Source organism: Nerophis ophidion, linkage group LG10 (assembly GCF_033978795.1).
Source record: "Nerophis ophidion isolate RoL-2023_Sa linkage group LG10, RoL_Noph_v1.0, whole genome shotgun sequence".
NCBI lineage: Eukaryota > Metazoa > Chordata > Actinopteri > Syngnathiformes > Syngnathidae > Nerophis > Nerophis ophidion.
Window position 1 is genome coordinate 9,165,775 of NC_084620.1, and position 24,921 is coordinate 9,190,695.

The window sequence follows — 24,921 nt, forward strand, 5'->3', positions numbered from 1 at the left end:
ACACACACACATAATGCATTAAAGTGAATGGTAAAAAAAACACCAACAATCTGATTAATGTACTTTGTTAATGGTCTCTCCTGTTGAATCTAATGACACAGCCAAATGTCAATCAGAAGATACCAAAACAGATTTCCAAGTAGTCTTTGGACTGCTGGGAGTAAAAAATACTCTAAATTATAATGTGGTTTTCTGCATGTAAAACTGTAGGTATTCTTTATAAAATGTGTTTTGTGCTAATTTTTGGGGGTGTCTAAACAGATACATTGGATTTACCTTATTTATTTTAATAGAATGGTGGCTTTAGTTTTTGTATGATTTGGTTTGAATGAGTCTATTTTAAAGATTAAAATGCAACAAACAATGAATGTGTAAAATATATTGGAATGAGGGCGGTGATGGAATGTGTTTTTATTTGCAATCATGCTATCATGAGGCATGGAGAGACGAGCTGTCACTTCAAACGTGCCCTGAAGCAACATTACACGAAACAATAAACAACCATGATATAATGGGAAACTAAAGAATTTTTTTTTTTTTTTTTAAATACATTTTGTGGTGGGGAGTTATGGCTAAATATATTCTCACCTCACCTCCCAGAAGTGTCATCTGCTGCTCCACACAGACAATGTAGAAGCAATGAAAGGGGTAGTAACACATCTACAGCTGGAAAATTGTTATTTTCATCATTTATTCATAGGAAGTGGGATTGAAACTGGATGAGGTTTTGTAGTGTGAAGTCGTGGCTAAAAAACCTCCACCAGCTTGGGGGTAGAATAAATATGGCGCCGTAATAAAAGGTATGAGGTGTGTGCAAGGGACGAGCAATTAACTGGTCCTGTGTGTTGGCATGTGTTGGCCTCAACACAATAAGTACACATTCAAATCCATTAGTCTGAAAAAGTTGGGAACAATAATAACAATAATACAAAGCATCTCTGGTGGTTCTTTCTTACCACACACGCACGCACACACTTTCGCACTGAAACTCGCAAGGGTTAGACCTGAATGGAATGTGCTGATTAAAAGCTTGACGGGTTGTCTCCTCTAGTCTCCCCCGAGGGACAGCGTTTCTTGGAGCGAGAAAATGAACCCCATAATTGCTCTTGATGAGATGTTTGGGGAGGCTGACCATGCACTGAGCCAATCAGTGCCTCGCAGTGGCGTGTACAGTATCTGGCACACACAAGTACAGCCCTCAAATTCTAGCAGGCATTTTTATATCTTCTCAGGGCCGCCCCTGGCTAAATAGGGGCCATAAGCAGAATTTTATCTGTAGCCCACCATGACAAAAAATGTTTCACACTTTACTTGTTTGAAAAAAGATTTTACACAGTGTGACTCAAACTTGAGTCACATAGTGACAGGTTTTGTATTAAAACACATTTATAGAAAATAAACGTTTTGATAATTATTTTTCAAATTTAACACAAGAAACCTTCCCGCCACTAGTTCAACCAGAGATCAAACACACTATGTCTCCCTTTCAAGACCCCCCCATGACTTTGTCAAGGGAAACTTGCTAGAGCAGGGGTGTCAAACTCCTTTTAGCTCAGGGGCCACACGGAGGAAAATGTATTCCCAAGTGGGCCGTAATGGTAAAATCAAGACATGATAACTTTAAAATAAAGACAACTCCAGGTTGTTTTCCTTGTTTTACTTTGGCCAAAAATAGAACAAGCACATTCTAAAAACATACAAATCACAAATAACTCTCTGGACAAAACACTTCAGGTTTGTTGAAAATTCTGAGGAAATTGGTGCAACTTAAGAAAAACTATGATCTAAGACTTCGTCTCAGTGTATCTACAAAGTCAAGATTAAACTAAATCACAGTTTATGTATATTATTCACAAGTAAAAAATACCTAAGTGTTAGTTGTTTATTGTGAGTGAACTGTGGTGCTGAATTTCCCTCAGGGAACAATAAAGTGTAATGTAATATATATATATATATATATATATATATATATATATATATATATATATATATATATATATATATATATATATATAAGAGATGCGCGGATAGGCAATTATATCATCCGCAACCGCATCACCCACCGTTCACCCGAACCAACATTTTATCAGAACCGCAGCTGCCCGCCACCCGCCTGCTGAAATACATCAGAGGTCGGCCACCTTTACCACTCACAGAGCTATTTAAACCAGGTTCACAGAGTAATGAAGACAATTGGAGCCGCTAACGTTCTCGCGAATATCCAATTGTTGTTCATCCTGATGACAAGATTATGGGCGTGCTGTGAAGCCATTGCCTTTGACACCTTCAACAACATGTACAAACCGATTGTTAGTCCGGCAACATGTTGTGTGCAGCTTCCACAATCACACGTACAAGATTGAAAGGCATACTGGGTGATACAGAGTACACTGATGGTTGTGATATAAACAACTTTAACACTTACTAATATGCGCCACGCTGTGAAGCCAAACCAAACAAGATTGACAAACACATTTCGGGAGAACATCCTCACAGTAACACAACATAAATGCAACACAACAAATACCCAAAATCCTTTGTATCCGTGACAACACCTGAATATATCTTACACCACCGCGCCCCCAACCCCGCCCACCTTACGGTGGTCAGGAATTGTCATGGATACTAAGGATTATGGGTATTTGTTGTGTTGCGTTTATGTTGTGTTACTGTGAGGATGTTCTCCCGAAATGTGTTTGTCAATCTTGTTTGGTGTGGCTTCACAGCATGGCGCATATTACTAAGATTGTTAAAATTGTTTATATCACAACCATTAGTGTACTATGTGTCACCCAGTATGCCTTCCAGTCGTGTGTGTGTTGCTGCGGAAGCCACACACAACGTGATGCTGGACTGACAAGCAGATCGTACATGTTGTAGAAGGCGACAAAGTCAATGGCTTCATAGCACGCCCTAATACTTATTATCTGGGTGACTGCCGGCAGTCATTCTAGAGAATATTAGCGTCACCTATTGTTTTCTTCGCTTTGTGACACGGGTCTTAAATGGCTCTTTGAATGGCAAAGCATACCGATCTTAGAATCATGTATATCAAATATTTCCGGATGGTTCAACCGCCACCCGCCCGAATCTAATTAAAATCTCATTTTTCGTCATGTCACCCGCCCGACCCGTGGTTTATCCACGGATGAGACCGCAAACCGTGCATCTCTAATATATATATATATATATATATATATATATATATATATATATATATATATATATATATATATATATATATATATATATATATATATACACACATACATACATATATACATACACAAATATACACATACATACATATTCCTTGTGCACTAATTGACTTGATTGACTGAAAACATGACAAGTGCGCACTCCATCGATGGAAAAATGCATTTTCAAACAATATGATTTGCCTGACCGGCTAGGAGAAACAGAGTAACAAGCAGCAGAAAATGCATTAGAAAGGACAGATTTAAAAAAATAATCAAACATAATTGTTTATATTTCGTTTAAACTTGGGACTTCCCGCGGGCCGGATTTTGGACGCTGGGGGGCCGCAGTTTGGGAAACCCTGGTTTAACAGGATAAACATTGTCCAATGATATGAAAGCATGTGTTCATCACAAAGATTATTATCTATTTAACACGTAAATCAGCACATACAACAACATTCTGAACAAGGCTTAAGTCAGACTGATTACAAAATAGATATTGATGAAAAAGAAGGGACTCATAAAGAACTGATGAAAAGTACATTGACATACAATTACGCAATACTAAAATACATACTTTCTAATTTAATTGATAAAGAATAAATAATAATGTTTCCTAAAATGAACTGTCAATACAATTAAATTTCAAATGAAAATATAACTTCACCACTCTAGTCATATTTTTTTTACTGAAGAAACTTCTCCATGATTTTGGTCTGACTTCTTCTGATTCTCTGAGATGATCATGAAAGAAACATTGCTTTTGTCCATTGAGATTAAAAGGAACCACTGCAATGTTGTGTCCTGTAAAACTATTCCCTACAAGTATAGTGCATGTTGGTAAGCTCCTGACTTCAAATAAGTCTTGTAGCTACAAGCACCCTTGACTAAGCTCGAAGTAGATGACTAAATCCTGTCTCCACAAGAACTCATCAACTCCATCTCTCTTTCCGCGCGCCTTGTCCCCCAACTTCATTTGATTCAGGATGAAGTCTCTTTCAATGCATGTTTTTCTCTTCTAATTTCTCTCCTTCCAAATCTCTTAATGGCTTCTTCGCTGGACCCTGATGGAAAACAATGACTTTTAACCTTCCCTCCCCTTGCGTCCCGCCGTCCTGTCATCCGCCAACCAATCACAGTGGACTTATTTCTCTTTCTAAATGATTTCTTACTCCTTCAATCTCTTTGCAGCCATTGAAAAGGCTGAAGCCCAGGCAGGCAGGCAGGACGGCGCATTGTGACAGGTGAAATGAAAGCTCAGAGAAATCTCATCTTCTTATGAACGCTCCAAGGCATTCAGCCAGTAAAAAAAAAAAAAAGAGATTCCACACTGCTCCTTCTTTCCGAAGGTGCAGACAGATGAAATATGAAAAGGTGGTAGCTGTTATTTCAAGACCATTTGGGGGTTTTCCTTTATCCACAGTTGATCACTGCTGTGCTTGTTTTTTGCATAGCGGCAAGGGAGGAGACGCACGGACTGTATAAATGAGTTTCATTGACTACATTGCAACGTTTTTCTTGTATTGTACAGCAAATCAGCCCTTCTAGGTCTATCATAGTACAGTGCTACCTCGGTTTTCATTAGCAATCCAATCCAAAACTCTGATAAAAACCAAGCAAAAATCCCGAAAGTAAAAGTAACAAAATTTTATCCAAATAATTCCTTCCAGACATTCAAACCTTTTAACATAACACAAATGTAATTGATCATAATTACAAAAAAATTTCCATATCATCTGAGCAGACTTCATTAGTTCATGGTAATGGACTGAGATTGGTCAAATCTTGTCTGAGCGGTGGTGCCAAGACTCACACTATTTAGTCTGGGCAAAAACGGTTTTGCTCTGTTGTGTAAAAAACAGCTTTTAAGAGTCAAAGAAGCAACACCTCTGACAACGCAGTATTTGGAATTGAATCCCCCTCTTGTGAGTACGTGTGGCAAAACGGCCACTCTACCATCGCATGTGGGTTTAGATCATGGGACGTTTTTGTGAGTTTGTGAAGCCCTTAAAGACACTTGTAATTAAGGGCTATATAAAAAAATATTGACTGAGTGATCACAATAGCAGTCAAGTACAGTGGGCCAAAAAAGTATTTAGTCAGCCACCGATGTGCAAGTTCTCCCACTTAAAATGATGACAGAGGTCTGTAATTTTCATCATAGGTACACTTCAACTGTGAGAGACAGAATGTGAAAAAAAAATCCAGGAATTCACATTGTAGGAATTGTAAAGAATTTATTTGTAAATTATGGTGGAAAATAAGTATTTGGTCAACCATTCAAAGCTCTCGCTGATGGAAGGAGGTTTTGGCTCAAAATCTCACGATACATGGCCCCATTCATTCTTTCCTTAACACGGATCAATCGTCCTGTCCCTTTAGCAGAAAAACAGCCCCAAAGCATGTTTCCACCCCCATGCTTCACAGTAGGTATGGTGTTCTTAGGATGCCACTCAGTATTCTTCTTCCTCCAAACACAACGAGTTGAGTTTATACCAAAATGGATACATGGATGATACAGCAGAGGATTGGTAGAATGTCATGTGGTCAGATGAAACCAAAATAGAACTTTTTGGTATAAACTCAGCTCGTCGTGTTTGGAGGAAGAAGAATACTGAGTTGCATCCCAAGAACACCACACCTACTGTGAAGCATGGGGGTGGAAACATCATGCTTTGGGGCTGTTTTTCTGCTAAGGAGACTGGACGATTGATCCGTGTTAAGGAAAGAATGAATGGGGCCATGTATTGTGAGATTTTGAGCCAAAACCTCCTTCCATCAGTGAGAGCTTTGAATGGTTGACCAAATACTTTTTTTCCACCATAATTTACAAATAAATTCTTTAAAATTCCTACAATGTGAATTCCTGGATTTTTTTGCACATTCTGTCTCTCACAGTTGAAGTGTACCTATGATGAAAATGACAGATCTCTGTCATCATTTTAAGTGGGAGAACTTGCACAATCGGTGGCTTACTAAATACTTTTTTTCCCCACTGTACATCCGTCCATTTTCTACCGCTTGGCCCTTTCGGGGTCGCTGGAGCCTATCTCAGTTGCATTTGGGCGGTAGGCGCAGTACACCCTGGACAAGTCGCCACCTTATCGCAGGGCCAACACAGATAGACAGACAACATTCACAATCCATTTAATGTTGCCAATCAACCTATCCCCAGGTACATGTCTTTGGAGGTGGAAAGAAGCCGGAGTACCCGGAGGGAACCTACGCAGTCACGGAGAGAACATACAAACTCTACACAGAAAGATCCCGAGCGCAGCATCAAACCCAGGACCTTCGTATTGTGAGGTAGACGCACTAACCCCTGTGCCATCATGCTGCCTCGTCGTGTACGTTTAGCGCTTTAATTCATCCTTTATACAGATTTCACATTGTTTTCTGCATGTACAACAATGTAAAATATATATCCAATAAGCCATCACTTTTACCTTCATTATTGACTCCTGTTGATGAAGACAGCGATTAAGGAAAAGGAGAATGGAAAGCTCCGCAGAACCTAACTTTGTAGTGTGGAAGGTTTTTTTTTTATTAAAATTAAGTTCCTCACTTTCTATATCAAAGTCCTGGCACTCGCAACTTCCTTTAGCCCCATGGTGGCCTATTTTGCAGTCATACTCAATAAAAAAGCTCAGACACTGAGTCAACAACACTTGGGATTTTTTGCCCATTCGATTCTGTGGAATGACACGCGGCCAAACGGGCTAGTTTGTTAAGCACATTTGGTTGGCTGAAAACGGGAGAAAACGTTTGGCGAATGTTTTTGTTGAAGAACCGACGTACAACCGAACTTTAATATTGCAGGATTTTAACCGACAGTTTTGTGTTGAATCAGTACATTTATCTTTCCAAGTTATGATTCGTCATTCTTAGTCAAACATCATCATATTTGGTCAATAATTGTGCCGATGCAGAAAAACAAAACATTTTCAGCCCATAAGCTCCCAAATTATAGCTTTTCAGTGTTCTTTTTAGCGCCTTCTTATGGTGTACAGAATAAAGAGCTTTCCTGCACCTTTCGGGGCTTTTTTTTATGTTTACCCAATCTTGTCCACAGGGGGGCTGGGTTTGTGAGAAAGTAAGGAGTGGTTGCAGACAAGCATGGTGCAGAGTGAAACCTCAAGGTCACAGAAAAAAAGAGCCAGAGTGGGAAGATAGAGCTTTGATTCTCCAGAGTCTGACTGTGCAGCTCACTCACCGCTCTGCATGTGTGTGGACACATTTACTAGGTGCGTGCGTGAGTGTGTGTGTGTGTGCGTGTGTTTAAATGCCTCTCTAAATGGGTGGATTCTGCAAAGTCACACTGCTATCTCTTTGTTTCCCTGCCAGTGTTCCATCTTGACCTGCATCACACCCTCCTATCCATCTGCTCCTTTATGTACAGAGAAGGGAGTCCAATTCCAAACACTAAGTGAGTCGTTTGGCTTTTCAGTCATAAATGTCCTGCTTTTAACTGATAAATAGTCCCAAATAAGTCACATTTTCACACCTTTTCCCCCTTATAGCGACGCTTAAAGCCGGCTATCCTCTCTGCATCCGAATCAGCCACCTTACCTTGCAATTCTCCGCTTTTGCTGTAGAGTTCTCGTCTCTGCTCCCTCAGGTAAGCACTCATGCTGATGGCATGGGAGGAAGATTCAAACCTACAAGAAAATGAGAGACGTTTGTCAAGTTTATGTATTGGAAGCTTTGATGGTGGAATTTAGAAAATATAAAAGTGTCTTTGATAAGCTCTGCTGGAAACAATCTGTTTGGGTGTCTGTAGGTTGAATGCTGATGAGCTGTGTTTGTCCACGTTGTGTCTCTAAGAAGCCCTATAGTGTATTTTACCTACTTTTTAGAAATGCCATACAATAATCAAGACAGCATGCAAACATTTGCTTTAGAGCAGTGGTTATTAACCTTGTTGGAGGTTCCGAACCCCACCAGTTTCATACACGCATTCACCGAACCCTCCTTTTGTGAATATTTTTTTTTTTTTTTCAAATTCAAGACAAAGTTATTAGTTTTTTTCCTGGTGTACAAAATGAACCGTGCATGAACTCACAACAAATTACACACCTGCAAATCAGTGTGACTTCTGCAACCGATATGGAAAAGTTTTTATTAACACGATCAGTCCATACTTGCCAACCCTCCCGATTTTTCTGGGACAATCCCGAATTCCAGTGCCCCTCCCGAAAATCTCCCGGGGAAACCAATCTCCTTTAGCGTCCTCTACAACCTGTCGTCACGTCCGATTTTCCTCCATACAAACGGCGTGTTGGCACATTCACATCATTTATGTGGCTTTTACACACACATAAGTGAATGCAATGCATACTTGGTCAACAGCCATACAGGTCACACTGAGGGTGGCCATATAAACAACTTTAACACTGTTACAAATATGCGCCACACTGTGAACCCACACCAAACAAGAATGACAAACACATTTGGGGAGAATATCCGCACCGTAACAAAAAACCTAACAAATACCCAAGATCCCTTGCAGCAGTAACTCTTCCGGAATCTACAATATACACCCCCGCTACCACCAACCCCCTCACACCCATTACCTCAATTCCCCACCCCATCTCCCGAATTCGGAGGTCTCAAAGTTGGCAAGTATGGATGAGTCGGGTGTGTCTTGACTGGCTGCGCCGAACCCCTGAGGCTGACTCACCAAACCCCTAGGATTCGATCAAACCCAGGTTAAGAACCACTGCTTTAGAGTATACGAAAATCGAGGTATCACTGTGTTTGATTGATTGATTGATTGATTGAAACCTTTATTAGTAGATTGCACAGTTCAGTACATATTCCGTACAATTGACCACTAAATGGTAACACTCAAATAAGTTTTTCAACTTGTTTAAGTCGGGGTCCACGTTAATCAATTCATGGTAGTGTACAATGTAACTCTGCAGTTTTACATATTAAATTCCATTCATAATACATACGACAATGTAAACATTAGGAGTAGGAAAAGAAGACACAAATGTTAGCTACTTAAGTTAAACTGCTGAAATGCCAAAAGTATACTATAAAGAGACGATGAATAATGCCTTATGTTGAGTGATTATAAACAGGCTTTTGGGACATACAGTATATTACTTATAAGTAGGGGTGCCCTAACACAACTTTTTCACTTCCTCTATGATACCGATATTGGGGTCTTGAGTATTGGCCGATGCAGATATTAATACGACAGGATATCAGCAGGAATCATAAATGCTTTTTTATTTTGTAGTGTGGAAGTTAGAAAAATGTTTGATTAAGTAAAATTAATCCAATGAGAGGTATGAAAAACCTATTTATTATTGACCGTCTGTAACGGACTTATGCTGTCTTCAAATTTAAGTGGACTGGTAATTATTTTGGGCAACACCTAGGGATCACAATAATTCATAAAGTTAAGCTCATGGCGCAGTAAGTTGAATGATGCGGATACGTTTGTTGCTGGATATTTTCTAATATGCTTCTGCCTTGACGGACGTATTTGTAAGTAATATGTAACTAGAATTATTTGGTACTTGTTTGTATTGAAAAACGTGCTGTTTTATAAATATATATATATATATATATATATATATATATATATATATATATATATATATATATATGTATATATAGAGTGCAATGAAGGAAACGTATTATGTATACGTATGTATAGCCTGTTTGCTATTGTGTGCTTAGCTGTTGTGTAGGCGCTAGCTCCTAGTAGCCTATAGCCTACCATGTTTACATTTTAACGATTTCCCTTGTGGACCATTGAAATTTGTCTAAATATAAGTTTTGAAATGACCTGACTAAAATAGAAGAAGAGATTCACACTTATCAGAGGATATATAGATGTCGACAGGCTTTCCAGCTTTGCAAAAGTAAACACGCTTGCAGGACAGCTCGGGTAAATAAATAAATTATAAAATGGGTTGTACTTGTATAGCGCTTTTCTACCTTCAAGGTACTCAAAGCGCTTTGACACTACTTCCACATTTACCCATTCACACACACATTCACACACTGATGGAGGGAGCTAGCATGCAAGGCGCTAACCAGCACCCATCAGGAGCAAGGGTGAAGTGTCTTGCTCAAGGACACAACGGACGTGACGAGGTTGGTACTAGGTGGGGATTGAACCAGGGAGCCTCGGGTTGCGCACGGCCAGTCTCCCACTGCGCCACGCCGTCCCCAGGTAGGAGCTTATATCAGAGGTTTTAGCTGCAATCCAATACTTATTTTTTATTTGCTGACCGATATCCAATATCTGTATCGGATAAGGACACCCTTACTAATAGGGTCATTAAAAAGTCAGTTTTGTACAATACGGGGCACTTTTAAGAGTGGGTCCTTACTTGAAGAGTGACTGCTTTGCACGCTGCGGCTTCTTCTTAGCAAAGAAGGCAGCAAACTCGCTGCCCGTGCTGGCGTAGGCGTGCTGCGCCGATGGCGCCGTGGAGCTGCGACTGTTCTTCACGTCCAGATACTCCATGAGCAGCACCTGGACAGCAACAAAATGTGATCAACAAACTACAAGAGACCTCAGTAGCAGTTCCTACAAGTAATGCTGGAACCCAATTTCCCTTGTAGTGTATCCCAAAGGTGTTTACTTGGGTTGAGGTCAGGGTTCCTAATTTTTTGTGCACTGGGAATGTGGCTACAGAAGTGTCTCGAGGAATTAGGATTTAGGGAAAGCAAAGTTGTCAAGCCATGAATGAATTAAAGGCCTACTGAAACCCACTACTACTTATCACGCAGTCTGATAGTTTATATATCAATGATGAAATATTAACATTGCAACACATGCCAATACGGCCTTTTTAGTTGACTAAATTGTCATTTTAAATTTCCCGCGAAGTGTCCTGTTGAAAACGTAGCTGAATGATCACGTATACGCGTGACGTCACGGACGGTTAGGAAATATTAGCGCTGCGCACACACAAAGCTAAAAGTCGTCTGCTTTGACCGCATAATTACACAGTATTTTGGACATCTGTGTTGCTGAATCTTTTGCAATTTGTTCAATAATAATGGAGAAGTCAAAGTAGAAAGATGGAGTTGGGAAGCTTTAGCCTTTAGCCACACAAACATTGATTGATTGATACTTTTATTAGTAGATTGCACAGTTCAGTACATATTCCGTACAATTGACCACTAAATGGTAACACCCGAATAAGTTTTTCAACTTGTTTAAGTCGGGGTCCACGTTAATCAATTCATGGTAACACAGGGTGATTCCTTGTTTAAAATTCCCGGAGGTGAAACTTTACTATGGATCAGAGCGGTCAAGCGAACATGGATCCCGACCACATGTCAACCAGAAGTTTTCGGTGAGAAAATTTGTGGTAAAAAGTCGCCACTTACTGGAGATCAGCTGAGCTTGTGCCGTCCGTACAGCTGCCGTCGACTTCCATCAGACACTGGCCTCAAGACACCCGTGGATACACCCTTCCGACTATCAGGTACTATTAAACTCACTAAAACACTAGCAACACAATAGAAGGATAAGGGATTTACCAGAATTATCCTAGTAAATGTGTCTAAAAACATCTGAATCTGTCCCAATGCTATCGCGTTTTTTTTTAACATTTTTTTTTTTTCTAGTCCGTCGCTATCAATATCCTCAAACACGAATCTTTCATCCTCGCTCAAATTAATGGGGAAATTGTCGTTTTCTCGGTACGAATAGCTCTCTTTGTTGCAGGCTCCCATTAAAAACAATGTGAGGATGTGAGGAGCCATCAACGGGTGATGTCATCGTCTGCGACTTCCGGTAAAGGCAGGGATTTTCTGTTAGCGACCAAAAGTTGCGAACTTTATCGTCAATGTTCTCTACTAAATCCTTTCAGCAAAAATATGGCAATATCGCGAAATGATCAAGTATGACACATAGAATGGACCTGCTATCCCCGTTTAAATAAGAAAATCTAATTTCAGTAGGCCTTTAATGGATCAACACTTTCGTCATTGCAATGCATTTCAATCAACCCAAATCTTTCCAACAGAAAAAGACCTCTGTGCACGTAATGAGTAGAGTTGTGTCCACCATTTGGCCAATGATCCATGGCCAAATCAATCAATGCCTGATCATGCTTCATAAAAATCTTATCAACTTCTAACAATAGGACGAGACCATCACCATGCCGGCCAGCACAGAGAAAAGTGAACTTCCTCCACTCCATCATTCTCTCCTCTTGCTCACTCACTCTCATTTTTCAAAATCGCTTTTGCGCCTCATTTTTCTATTTTCTTCCTCGCCCGTCTTAATTTCTCGCCCGGTGTGCGGTACATATGCTCCGAAATAGCGCCCTGCACCCCGGATCAAATGGCTCCATAATTTAGCGAGGGCCATTTAGCCTTGTGTCTAATTCGGAGGCGCGATGTGGGTCGGCTCCCAGAATGGGACACGGAGTAATGGCCGGGCAGATGGAGATCCATCCCGGCCGTAATGATGTAATTAAGGCTGCAGAGAGCAAACCCATTGCCATGCTTGGGAAAAGCCGTTACATGAGACCATCCGTTTACACAAGGAAAGGCAACATGAGGATTGCGTACTAAAGTAAACAATAGCTTAAGGCTGTGTGACACTACTTGCTACTAGCATCATGCGGTGGCTAATCCCATCACAGCATTAATTACTAATGATGAGCTGATGGGGCGAAACACCCGCTTGCAGCCCCCAAACAGAACTTAATGAAATGCCAACGCTGCACTGATGAAGGGAGGGGGGCTGCGACCCTACTTAAATTGCATTAACCGCTGACAAAGTGAACTTTGGAGGCAATTAACTGGACTGCGATGAGAAAAAAAGACAAGGAGAGTTTACAAAAAACATTTTCTTTACGAAATATACATCTTTTTCTTCAAAATACATATGAAAATATTACATATTGTTAGTTGATTTACTTTTTATTAATAAAACATTTTTAAAATAAAATATTTTGAGTCTAATTAAACACTTTTTACAAAGTTGTCACACCCCCATTCTTATTTGCTGTGGAAATAAAATGATACTCGGAAACAGAAAATGAAGTTTACTGATTTATAATTGGAGGTAATTAACTGGACTGCGATGAGAAAAAAAGACGAGGAGAGTTTACAAAAAATATTGTTTTCTTTACGAAATATACATCTTTTTCTTAAAAAAAAATATGAAAATATTACGTAGTTATTGTTAATTTACTTTTTATTAATAAAAACATTTTTCAGAAAAATATTTTGAGTCTAATTAAACACTTTTTACAAAGTTGTCGCACCCCTATTCTTATTTGCTGTGGAAATAAAATGATACTCGGAAACAGAAAATTAAGTTCACTGATTTATAATTGGAGGTAATTAACTGGACTGCGATGAGAAAAAAAGACGAGGAGAGTTTACAAAAAATATTGTTTTCTTTACGAAATATACATCTTTTTCTTTAAAAAAATATGAAAATATTACGTAGTTATTGTTAATTTACTTTTTATTAATAAAAACATTTTTCAGAAAAATATTTTGAGTCTAATTAAACACTTTTTACAAAGTTGTCGCACCCCTATTCTTATTTGCTGTGGAAATAAAATGATACTCCGAAACAGAAAATGAAGTTTACTGATTTATAATTGGAGGCAAATAACTGGACTGCGATGAGAAAAAAAGACAAGGAGAGTTTACAAAAAATATTGTTTTCTTTACGAAATATACATATTTTCCTTCAAAATACATATGAAAATATTACATTTTGTTATTGTTAATTTACTTTTTATTAATAAAACATTTTTTAAATAAAATATTTTGAGTCTAATTAAACACTTTTTACAAAGTTGTCGCACCCCTATTCTTATTTGCTGTGGAAATAAAATGATACTCGGAAACAGAAAATTAAGTTCACTGATTTATAATTGGAGGTAATTAACTGGACTGCGATGAGAAAAAAAGACAAGGAGAGCTTACAAAAATATTGTTTTCTTTACGAAATATACATCTTTTTCTTTAAAAAAAATATGAAAATATTACGTAGTTATTGTTAATTTACTTTTTATTAATAAAAACATATTTCAGAAAAATATTTTGAGTCTAATTAAACACTTTTTACAAAGTTGTCGCACCCCTATTCTTATTTGCTGTTGAAATAAAATGATACTCGGAAACAGAAAATTAAGTTTACTGATTTATAATTGGAGGCAATTAACTGGACTGCGATGAGAAAAAAAGACAAGGAGAGTTTACAAAAAACGCTGTTTTCTTTTTTTCTTCAAAATACATATGAAAATATTACATATTGTTATTGTTAATTTACTTTTTATTAATAAAATCAATTTTAAACAAAATATTTTGAGGCTAATTAAACACTTTTTACAAAGTTGTCGCACCCCTATTCTTATTTGCTGTGGAAATAAAATGATACTCGGAAACAGAAAATTGAGTTTACTGATTTATAACGAAAAATACGAAAGAGTGGATCAAGACAAATGCAATGTCAGGGCTGGAGAGAAACAGATGAGTTTCTTGGAGTTTTGATTTGTCCCTAAATTAGGAATTTTTTGCTATCAGTTCCTAATTGGGTCAGTCTAGGATGGTGGTCAGCAACCCGCGGCTCTCAAGTAGCATGCGGCTCTTTAGTGCAGCCCTAGTGGCACCCTGGACCATTTTTCAAAAATGATTCAAAAGGGAAATCGATGGGGGGGAAATTTATTTCTAGTTTTAGTATGTTTTTTGGTTGCGAACAAACATAACACAAACCTTCCCAATTGTTAAAAAGCCCACTGTTTAATATACTTGAATGTATGCTTCACGATGAGACTATTTGGTCAACATCGATTTGTCCTACTAATTTTGGAGGTTCTTGAACTCACCATAGTGTAGACTGTAACGCAACAGTTTGTTTACATGTAAAAACTTCCACTCCTTCTTTGTCATTTTGTCCACCAAAAGTTACATGATGTGCGTTAATGCTTCGTTGATGTTATTGACTTGTTGGAGTGCTAATCAGGCTTATTTGGTCAGTGCATGACCGCAAGCTAATCAATGCTAACATAATATTTAGGCTAGCTGTATGTACACATTGCCTCATTATGCCTGATTTGTAGGTATATTTGAGCTCATTTAATATCCTTAACTTTTATCCTCTTTGTATATAATTTATATTAGCATGTCTCATGACACATTATTTGTTTGTAATAATGAATGCATTTCTCATATTTGTGTGTGTCCCATGTTGTTCCAGACCACAGCAAACATTACAGAGCTTGCCAAAGCTTGTAATAAATCTATAAAAAGAAGACAGCCTGCCGTTTCCTTCAACTTGGACACACACATCTATACCTTTGGCCATTAAAAGCAAGAGTAATCTCACCTTCGGAGTAGCCTCCGATTTACTAATGGTTTCTAAAAATGTGTAGAATAAATATATTTCAACATTTCTCTCAACGGAGTTTTGCTTCAGCCTGCGACACATTGTCATTTTGATAGTAGGCTATTATAGCTAATATAGACACTTAAGTCATGTGTTGCCTTCATTATAACACATATATAAGGCTTTACATTTTTTGTGGCTCCAGACGGATTAGTTTTTTGTATTTTTGGTCCAATGTGGCTCTTTCAACATTCTGGGTTACCAACCCCTGGTCTAGGAGGACTGTTGAGATTCAAGACAAATTATACCCCAGCAGGCACAAGACAAAAACATTTAAAATAAATAAATACATTTTTGTGTCTTTCAAAATGATTGAGAACGATAGGCTTTTTTTTTTTTTAAGTGCAGTTCCCCTTTGAAAAAGAGCAAAATAGCAAAGCAATCCATTTCACTTGTTTGTTCTCATGCATTTGCAGAATACAAGACGACTGTTTCAACAAAACTACAAGTGTTAGCGATCCATGCTAACAGCAGCCTAAATTACAAGATTCTGGTGTTTACAGGCTTCAATGTTGTCGATAATGTTGCAGAACTCCCCGACAAGAGATTCTTTCCACAACTCCGCCAAAACATAGATTGTTTTTTGATGAAGTCTCTGGCGGGTTAGATGTAGCAGATGTCGACAGGGTGGAAGAAGGGAAAGAGACATGATGGAGAGAATGCAGCTAGTGTAAAATGTAAATAAGAGCAGAATGAATGTGACACATTGTGATTAAAATGTTGGACGGGTACAAGGTAGCAACGTTTCTCCTCATATCTAATTAAAAGAAGATCATTGTCTTCTGATGGCGCTCGCCTGGCAGTTCAATTTGCTTCCTTCTTACTCGGATGATGAGCTGAGGCCAGTGATGTACTTGAGTGTGTGTTTTTTTTGTGTTTTTTTTACAAGTCAACACAAAAGCCCTCTGTTGATTTATTTCATCAACATTAAATAATCATTTTACCAGGGAGATTCAAATAAGACGAAGTTCTGACGGCAAGAAACCGGAGCAATGTGTCAAAAAGATATCCCAGACGAAAAGAGAAATCACAGCTGTGGAAGAACTGAGGAGGACTTATCAAAGTGGAGACCACATCCAAGAAATTCACACTTGATGCTTTTGCATAATCTTGAAAATTATCTATTTGAGAAGCAGAACTTTGAAAAGAATAAGCGCAATAGTCAGAGGAGAAATGCAAAGGAATAACGATGAAGCACATACTGTATTTAACAACAAATAATGGATTAGATTCAAAGAGCACTTTTCTAGACACTCAAAGCGCTTAACAGTGACAACTGAAACCCCATCATTTATTCACTCCACATTCACTCATTGATGGTGGTAAGCTCTATTTGTAGCCACAGCTGCCCTGCCAATTTGCACCTGCGGTCTGGTCTCTCCGACCACCACCAAACATTCATTCACATTCATACAGTCCTATGTGAGTGGCACCGGGAGCAATGTGGGTAAAGTACCTTGCCCAACTCTCGAGTTTCTGATCAGCTGCACTACCATATGAGCCGAATAGGCAGTAGAATCAGAAAGACTCAAAATGATGCACAAAGTCGGGGAAAGTGTACAAGCGATGGCGCAAAAAAATGGACTGAAGCGCAAATGTGTCCAACTCAAACACTGCAAGAATAGTATGAGTACACCCTTAGTTTTGATGGAATATCTGATGAACATAACCTTATTCCCCAGACTGTTAGGGTGGACTGACTTCGGGCTGCCAAATTGCACATACCACCAAACATTCGTTCACATTCATACACTAGTGTGGGCGACATTGGAAGCAAGGCGGGGTTTGCCCAAAGACACAACGGCAGTGGCTAGAATGGCAAAAGCTGAATTCGTACCAGGAAGTTTCTGGGCAACCGCTCCACCATCTAAGGCAGTGGTTCTCAAATGGGGGTACGCGTACCCCTGGGGCTACTTGAAGGTATGCCAAGGGGTACGTGAAAATTTTTAAAAATATTCTGAAAAAATAGCAACTATTCTTAAATACTTTATAAATATATTTATTGAATAATACTTTAACAAAATATGAACAAAAGTTCATAAACTGTGAAAAGAAATGCAATAATGCAATATTCAGTGTTGACAGCTGGATTTTTTGTGGACATGTTCCATAAATATTGATGTTAAAGATTTATTTTTTTGTGGATAAATGTTTAGAATTAAGTTCATGAATCCAGATTGATCTCTAGTACAATCCCCAAAGAGGGCACTTTAAGTTGATGATTACTTCTATGTGTAGAAGTAATTTATAATTGAATGACTTGTTTGTTTTTCAACAAGTTTTTAGTTATTTTTATATCTTTTTTTCCCCAAATAGTTCAAGAAAGGCCACTACAAATGAGCAATATTTTGCACTGTTATACAATTTAATAAATCAGAAACTGATGACATAGGGCTGTATTTTACTTCCTTATCTCTTTTTTTCAACTAAAAATGCTCTGCTCTGATTAGGGGGTACTTGAATTAAAAAATATTTCACAGGGGGTACATCACTGAAAAAAGGTTGAGAACCACTAAACTAAGCCACACTCTGATGTCACATGGACAAAGATAAGACCTTCTGGAGGAAATTTCTGTGGTCAGATGAAACAAAAATTGAGCTGTTTGGCCACAATACCCAGCAATATGTTTGGAGGAGAAAAGGTGGGGCTTTTAATCCCAAGAACACCAACCCTACCGTCAACCATGGTGGAGGTAGTATTATGCTCTGGGCCTGTTTTGCCGTTAATGGAACTGGTGCTTTAAATGGGACAATGAAAAAGGAGGATTACCTCCAAATTCTTCAGGACAACCTAAAATCATCAGCCCAGAGGTTGGGTCTTGGGCGCAGTTGGGTGTTCCAACAAAACAATGACCCCAAACACACGTCAAAAGTGGTAAAGGAATGGCTTAATCAGGTTAAAATTAAGGTTTTAGAATGGCCTTCCCATAGTCCTGACTTAAACATGTGGACAATGCTAAAGAAACAAGTCCATGTCAGAAAATCAACAAATTTAGCTGAACTTCACCAATTCTGTCAAAAGGACAGGTCAACAATTCAACCAGAAGCTTGTGGATGGCTACCAAAAGTGCCTTATTGCAGTGAAACTTGCAAAGAGACATGTAACCAAATATTAACATTGCTGTATGTATACTTTTTACCCAGCAGATTTGGTCACATTTTCAGTAGACCCATAATAAATTCACAAAAGAGCCAAACTTCATTAATGTTTTTTGTGACCAACAAGTATGTGATCCAATCACTCTATCACAAAAAAACAAGAGTTGTAGAAAGTATCGGAAACTCAAGACAGCCATGACATTATGTTCTTTACAAGTGTATGTAAACTTTTGATCGCGACTGTATGTGCAAAAGCAAGAGGGGATATTTTGTTGGTATGTTAGCCAAATTATGCTGAAAGCTGCAAAACTTTGCGGTGGTGTGGAGCTTAGGCCATTCAACTTTGGCGAGCATACGGTTTCTCACACAATCATTTATTTGTGGCGGGACACCACAAATACAATTGGACAGCCACAAATATTGGGTGCTACATGTTCGCTCTCGCTCAGAGACAAATACAACACCAGGGCCTGATGTGGGCTCATCCCCCATCAAAAAGCATTGTAACATCTGAACGCACTTTGGAAGGATCACTGCAAAAACAAAACAGGTTTACGGTCTCAATCAATGCAATCAATCAATCATCAATCAATGTTTATTTATATAGCCCCAAATCACAAATGTCTCAAAGGACTGCACAAATCATTACGACTACAACATCCTCGGAAGAACCCACAAAAGGGCAAGGAAAACTCACACCCAGTGGGCAGAGAGAATTCACATCCAGTGGGACCCCAGTGACAATGCTGACTATGAGAAACCTTGGAGAGGACCTCAGATGTGGGCAACCCCCCCTCTCTAGGGGACCGAAAGCAATGGATGTCGAGCGGGTCTAACATGATACTGTGAAAGTTCAATCCATAGTGGCTCCAACACAGCCGCGAGAGTTGAGTTCAGTTCAAGCGGATCCAAGACAGCAGCGAGAGTCCCGTCCACAGGAAACCATCTCAAGCGGATCAGCAGCGTAGAGATGTCCCCAACCGATACAGGCGAGCGGTCCATCCTGGGTCCCGACGAGCGGTCCATCCTGGGTCTCGACTCTGGACAGCCAGTACTTCATCCATGGTCATCGGACCGGACCCCCTCCACCAGGGAGGGGGGGACATAGGAGAAAGAAAAGAAGCGGCAGATCAACTGGTCTAAAAAGGAGGTCTATTTAAAGGCTAGAGTATACAGATGAGTTTTAAGGTGAGACTTAAATGCTTCTACTGTTTACGGTCTGCCGCAATGATCCTGAAACATCACTACCAAAACAAACTGTCCACTATGCATGCAGCCATCCTTCTCTGGCAGCACCTACACACAGTCAGGACTCTCAGCCTGTCACATTCATGGCCTCATAAACTGTCAGACCTCTCACCGAACCATCCATTCTCTGTGTTTTTGCACTTTATTGCAGTGGAAACTGTGGAGATATCAATTGGCTGTGCCATTTGAAAAGACAAAAACAACAATCGATGATCATATTTGACTGTGAGCAAAATCTAACCAATCATATTGGAGTATGAAAATCATTAGTCAAAGACAGCCCTCACAACAACACGAACATATTTTTTTCACCTTGCAAGTTTATTTTACCTCACTTCTTGCAACTTTGTGTCCAATTATGAACATTTGACAAATATGAGTGCAGACTTCTGCCAAGCCCTATCTTTCAACAGTAAAACAATCCTGAATCAAACAACATGTATTTACTTGATCCTTATCTCATTTTAGACCAGTGGTTCTTAACATGGGTTCGATCGAACCCTAGGGGTTTGGCGAGTCGGCCTCAGGGGTTCGGCGGAGCCTCAGCCCTCATGTAAATAAAAACTTCTTCCTATCGACCTATTATGGATACCCCCAAACAATGTTCCTTCTAATTTTCCATATGCATTAGCAAAGGTAAAAACTCCTTGAGCATTCAGTGGAGCACATGTGAGCGACGTCAGACGTGCACGTGCACGTGCACTGTGGCCACACCAGCAGCGCACCTGTCACAAACCTGAGTAAATAACAGGTAAAATGTTGTATTATTATAATCAAATGACAACAGTCATTTCCATAAGGTGGGGTTCCTGCTTTGGAAATAATTTGTACCCCTTTCAGATATCGCATTAAGTTGCCACTAAAACATTCACATGTTGCACAATGAGATGTAAACATGGGATCATGTGTACATTTCTGTAACTTTCTGTTTGTAATATATATCTTTAGTAGTCATTTCATGATTAATATTTACAAATTAAGATTAAATTGAGAAAAAAACATTTTATTTTTCACTAAAGAAGGGTTCGGTGAATGTGCGTATGAAACTGGTGGGGTTCGGTACCTCCAACAACGTTAAGAACCACTGTTTTAGACATTTCATAAAAGTTTCATCAAAATCTACTAAAACGTTTTTTAGTTATGTTGCTAACTAACAGAGATGTCCGATAATGTCTTTTTTTGCCGGTATCCGATATTTCGATATTGTCCAACTGTTAATTACTGATACCGATATCAACCGATACCGATATATACAGTTGTGGAACTAACACATTATGCCTAATTTTGTTGTGATGCCCCACTGGATGCATTAAACAATGTAGAAAGGTTTTCCAAAATAAATCAACTCAAGTTATGGAATAAAATGCCAACATGGCACTGCCATATTTATTTTTGAAGTCACAAAGTGCATTCTTTTTTTGAACATGCCTCGAAATTGCAGCTTGGTATTTGGGACACGCTCTCCCTCAGAGAGCATGAGAAGGTTGAGGTGGGCGGGGTTAGGAACAGCGGGGTTGAGGTGGTGTGGGTGGTGGGAGGTGGGTGGGTAGCGGGGGGTTTATTGTAGCGTCCCGGAAGAGTTAGTATTACAAGGGGTTTGGGGTATTTGTTCTGTTGGGTTTATGTTATATTACGGTGCGGATGTTCTCCCGGAATGTGTTTGTCATGGTGTGGGTTCACAGTGTGGCGCATATTTGTAACAGTGTTAAAGTTGTTTATACGGCCACCCTCAGTGTGACCTGTATGGCTGTTGACCAAGTAAGCTTTGCAGTCACTTGTGTGTGTGAAAAGCCGTAGATATTATGTGACTAGGCCGGCACACAAAGGCAGTGCTTTTAAGGATTATTGGCGCTCTGTTTTTCTCCCTACGTCTATGTACACAGCGGCGTTCTAAAAAGTTGTACTTTTTTTTAAAACCGATACCGATAATTTTAAAACCGATACCAATAATTTCCGATATTACAATTTAGGCATTTATCAACATCTCGACTAACAGACAAACAGAGCCAAACAATTATATTACCTCCTGTTGGAAGTAATAATAATAGCTATGACGAACCAAGTTTAGAAATGTAAAAGTCTGGTTTTATGATACAAATAATCAGTCCTGAAAAAATTACTCCGTTGATGATTTTTGTCTCTTCTGACTTATAAATGCTACAATTAAAATACTTGTGTGGAAAAAAGTTAAACTGTCAAATCATAAGGTTTATTTTTGGGCATTGGCTTGCATGGCATTTTAGATGCCTCTATTCACAAGGTCTTGCAGTCAGGCCATGTGGGGACATTACAGCGCCAATCTTGACTTACAGTGAATAAAAAATATGCTGCTAAAAATAAAAAATTGTATGCAGGGTCTGAATTGATTAGAATGTGTGCAGGTGTACCTATTGTTGTGACCGAATGAATCTATATAATCTTTACTTAGTTTATTTTTGACCGTTTCTGGAAAAAATGTAGCGCTGACAACTTCAAGATATGTCTACAGTGTACATTTTCAAAAGATACATTTCGATAGTTTTGGAGAAATTTGGGCGTGGCTTCTTTTGCATCCTGGGAACGCTGCCACACAAGAACATCTTACAGGCAGACTATTAAAAAAAATTAATGAAGATGACTGTGCAGCAAAATGTATGCTAATTTTAATGTGTTTGGCATTTTCAATACATATTATCTAGACCATAAGGAAGTGTTATAAATGTAGATTAAAATCATCATAGGGCCCTTTATGGAAATGACAAGGAGCAGGATGTGAGGAAAGAGATTGAATGCAGAATGTGGGAAATGCAAACAAGGAAGGAATTAAATGAAAAAACAACAAGATGATTCACATACCAGGGACAGTAAAGCACACACTTTGTGCACCCAAACAATACTAGGGTATTGGCTGCAGTAGAAAAACTATCTTTTGGAAAGGGGGTTGTTCGCAACAATGAAACATATGTAGGAATAACAAAAAAAACACAAGGACAACTCCTTAATTAGGGGACAGGCATGCGCACGAACGCAGACACGCACCCACAAACGCAGGCGGGGGCGCGCACACACACGCACATTTCAAGCAGCAATTGCCACACATTCCCCTCTGAGATTTGCCATAGGTCAGTGTAACATCTGCTAAATCAGCAAGAAAGCTGCATAAATTGCTACCAATTAGAGATCCTCAAATTAATACAAGCAAATACTCACTTTATTAATTTATTTTTTTCCTGCAATTGCTTAGAGATTGAGCACCATCTTAGAGCGTCAACTTTAGCCCTTCTCTCTTGACTGATTATTAAATTGAGTTCGGTCATGGCGGCGGATACAAAACAAAAACGCTTGAGGGTAGGCTAGGTAGAGTTTAACATTAACATTTAAACAATTAGGCACGTACAGAGGGCAGCACGGTGGTAGAGGGGTTATTGCATGTGCCTCACAATACGTATAGGTCCTGGGTTCAATCTTTCTGTGTGGAGTTTGCATGTCCTCCCCGTGGAGATAGCTTGATTGGCAACACTAAATTGGCCTTGGTGTGTGAATGATGAAGGTGAATGTTGTCAGTCTATCTGTGTTGGCCCTGTGATGTGGTGGCGACTTGTCCAGGGTGTACACTGCCATCCGCCCGAATGCAGCTGAGAGGCTCCAGCACCCCCCGCGATCCCGAAAGGGACAAACGGTAGGAAATGGATGGATGGATGGCACGTACAGTAATATTACTAACTAGGGGTGTAACGGTACCCAAAAATTTCGGTTCGATACGTACCTCAGTTTAGAGGCCACGGTTCATATTCGGTTTTAATTTTTTTGGTTATTTATTTACCAAATTTGAAAACAATGGCTTTATCCTTTGAACATTGGGAACACTATAATAACTCTGCCCACGTTAATCAACATTAAACTGCTTCAACTTGTTGCTCAGATTAAATAAAATGACAAAACGTTTCTTCTACATATAAAAAGCGCAACATTGAACAGTTTCAAGTAAACTCATCATGCTTAATTTATTACAGCATTTGATCTTTATTATGTAAATGTTATATTTTTATCAACATGTGATAGTAGGGACCCTGCCATTCAAACTGGGCAGCTACATTACTAATGATTAATGTAACTACAGCTGAAAAAATTGTACAATAGCAATAGGAGAGACTATTCATCCCTGAACACCATAGAGTTCATGCAGGCTTAATGATGCACTTACATTATTATATCGCTCGCACACACACACACACACACACACACACACACACACACTGCACAATGAACTAACATACACACCCCAAAATGAGCTAACGTTACGCAAAAAGTTGATTAGCCTTCACCTCAAGCCAGGACTGTGAGCGAGCTGAGCTGCAGTTTGTTTCTAAAACGTCATCTAAAACGTTGACTGGAAGTCCATCCATCCATCTATTTTCTACCGCGTATTCCCTTTGGGGTCGCTGGTACCTATCTGGAGGTGTTTATTATAATTTGGGGAGAGTCCGCTGCTCACCTGCTAAACACCTATCTGCTCGACGCTGAAGCATTTACCACATACGCTCTGAATACGCACTGCTGATTGGCTGTTACTGCTCTGACTACACACTGCTTATAATGAATTGATAAACGTGGACCCCGACTTAAACAAGTTGAAAAACTTATTCGGGTGTTACCATTTAGTGGTCAATTGTACGGAATATGTACTGTACTGTACAATCTACTAATAAAAGTATCAATCAATCAATCAATCAATGCTGTTTGGCTGTTACCGCTATATATGTAACCAATCAGATGGTTGTGTGGGTGGGACAATGCTGGGTGCTGTGTAGGAGACAGAGGCAGAACGGAGCAGAGCAGCTTGTTAAGACTTTAGCTTAGGTGGCTACTTCATATGTTCGTGTGGAAACTCGTTCGGTACAGCTCTGAACCGAACCGGAACCCCCGTACCCAAACGGTTCAATACAAATACACGTACCGTTACACCCCTACTATTAACTAATCTCAAATAATTACTATTAATAA

The 24,921-nt window shown here is 39.2% G+C and overlaps 1 protein-coding gene across 1 annotated transcript in view; it reads right to left on the minus strand.

The window, feature by feature from the left end:
• The window catches only part of exoc4 (exocyst complex component 4), a 227,348-nt gene that overhangs the window by 174,272 nt on the left and 28,155 nt on the right, over window positions 1-24,921 (minus strand). The window contains exons 9-10 of the mRNA XM_061912242.1: window positions 10,553-10,698; window positions 7,770-7,858 (exon numbers count right to left, since the gene is read on the minus strand). Coding sequence (XP_061768226.1) covers window positions 7,770-7,858; window positions 10,553-10,698 — 235 coding nt within the window. The remainder of the gene's footprint in view (window positions 1-7,769; window positions 7,859-10,552; window positions 10,699-24,921) is intronic.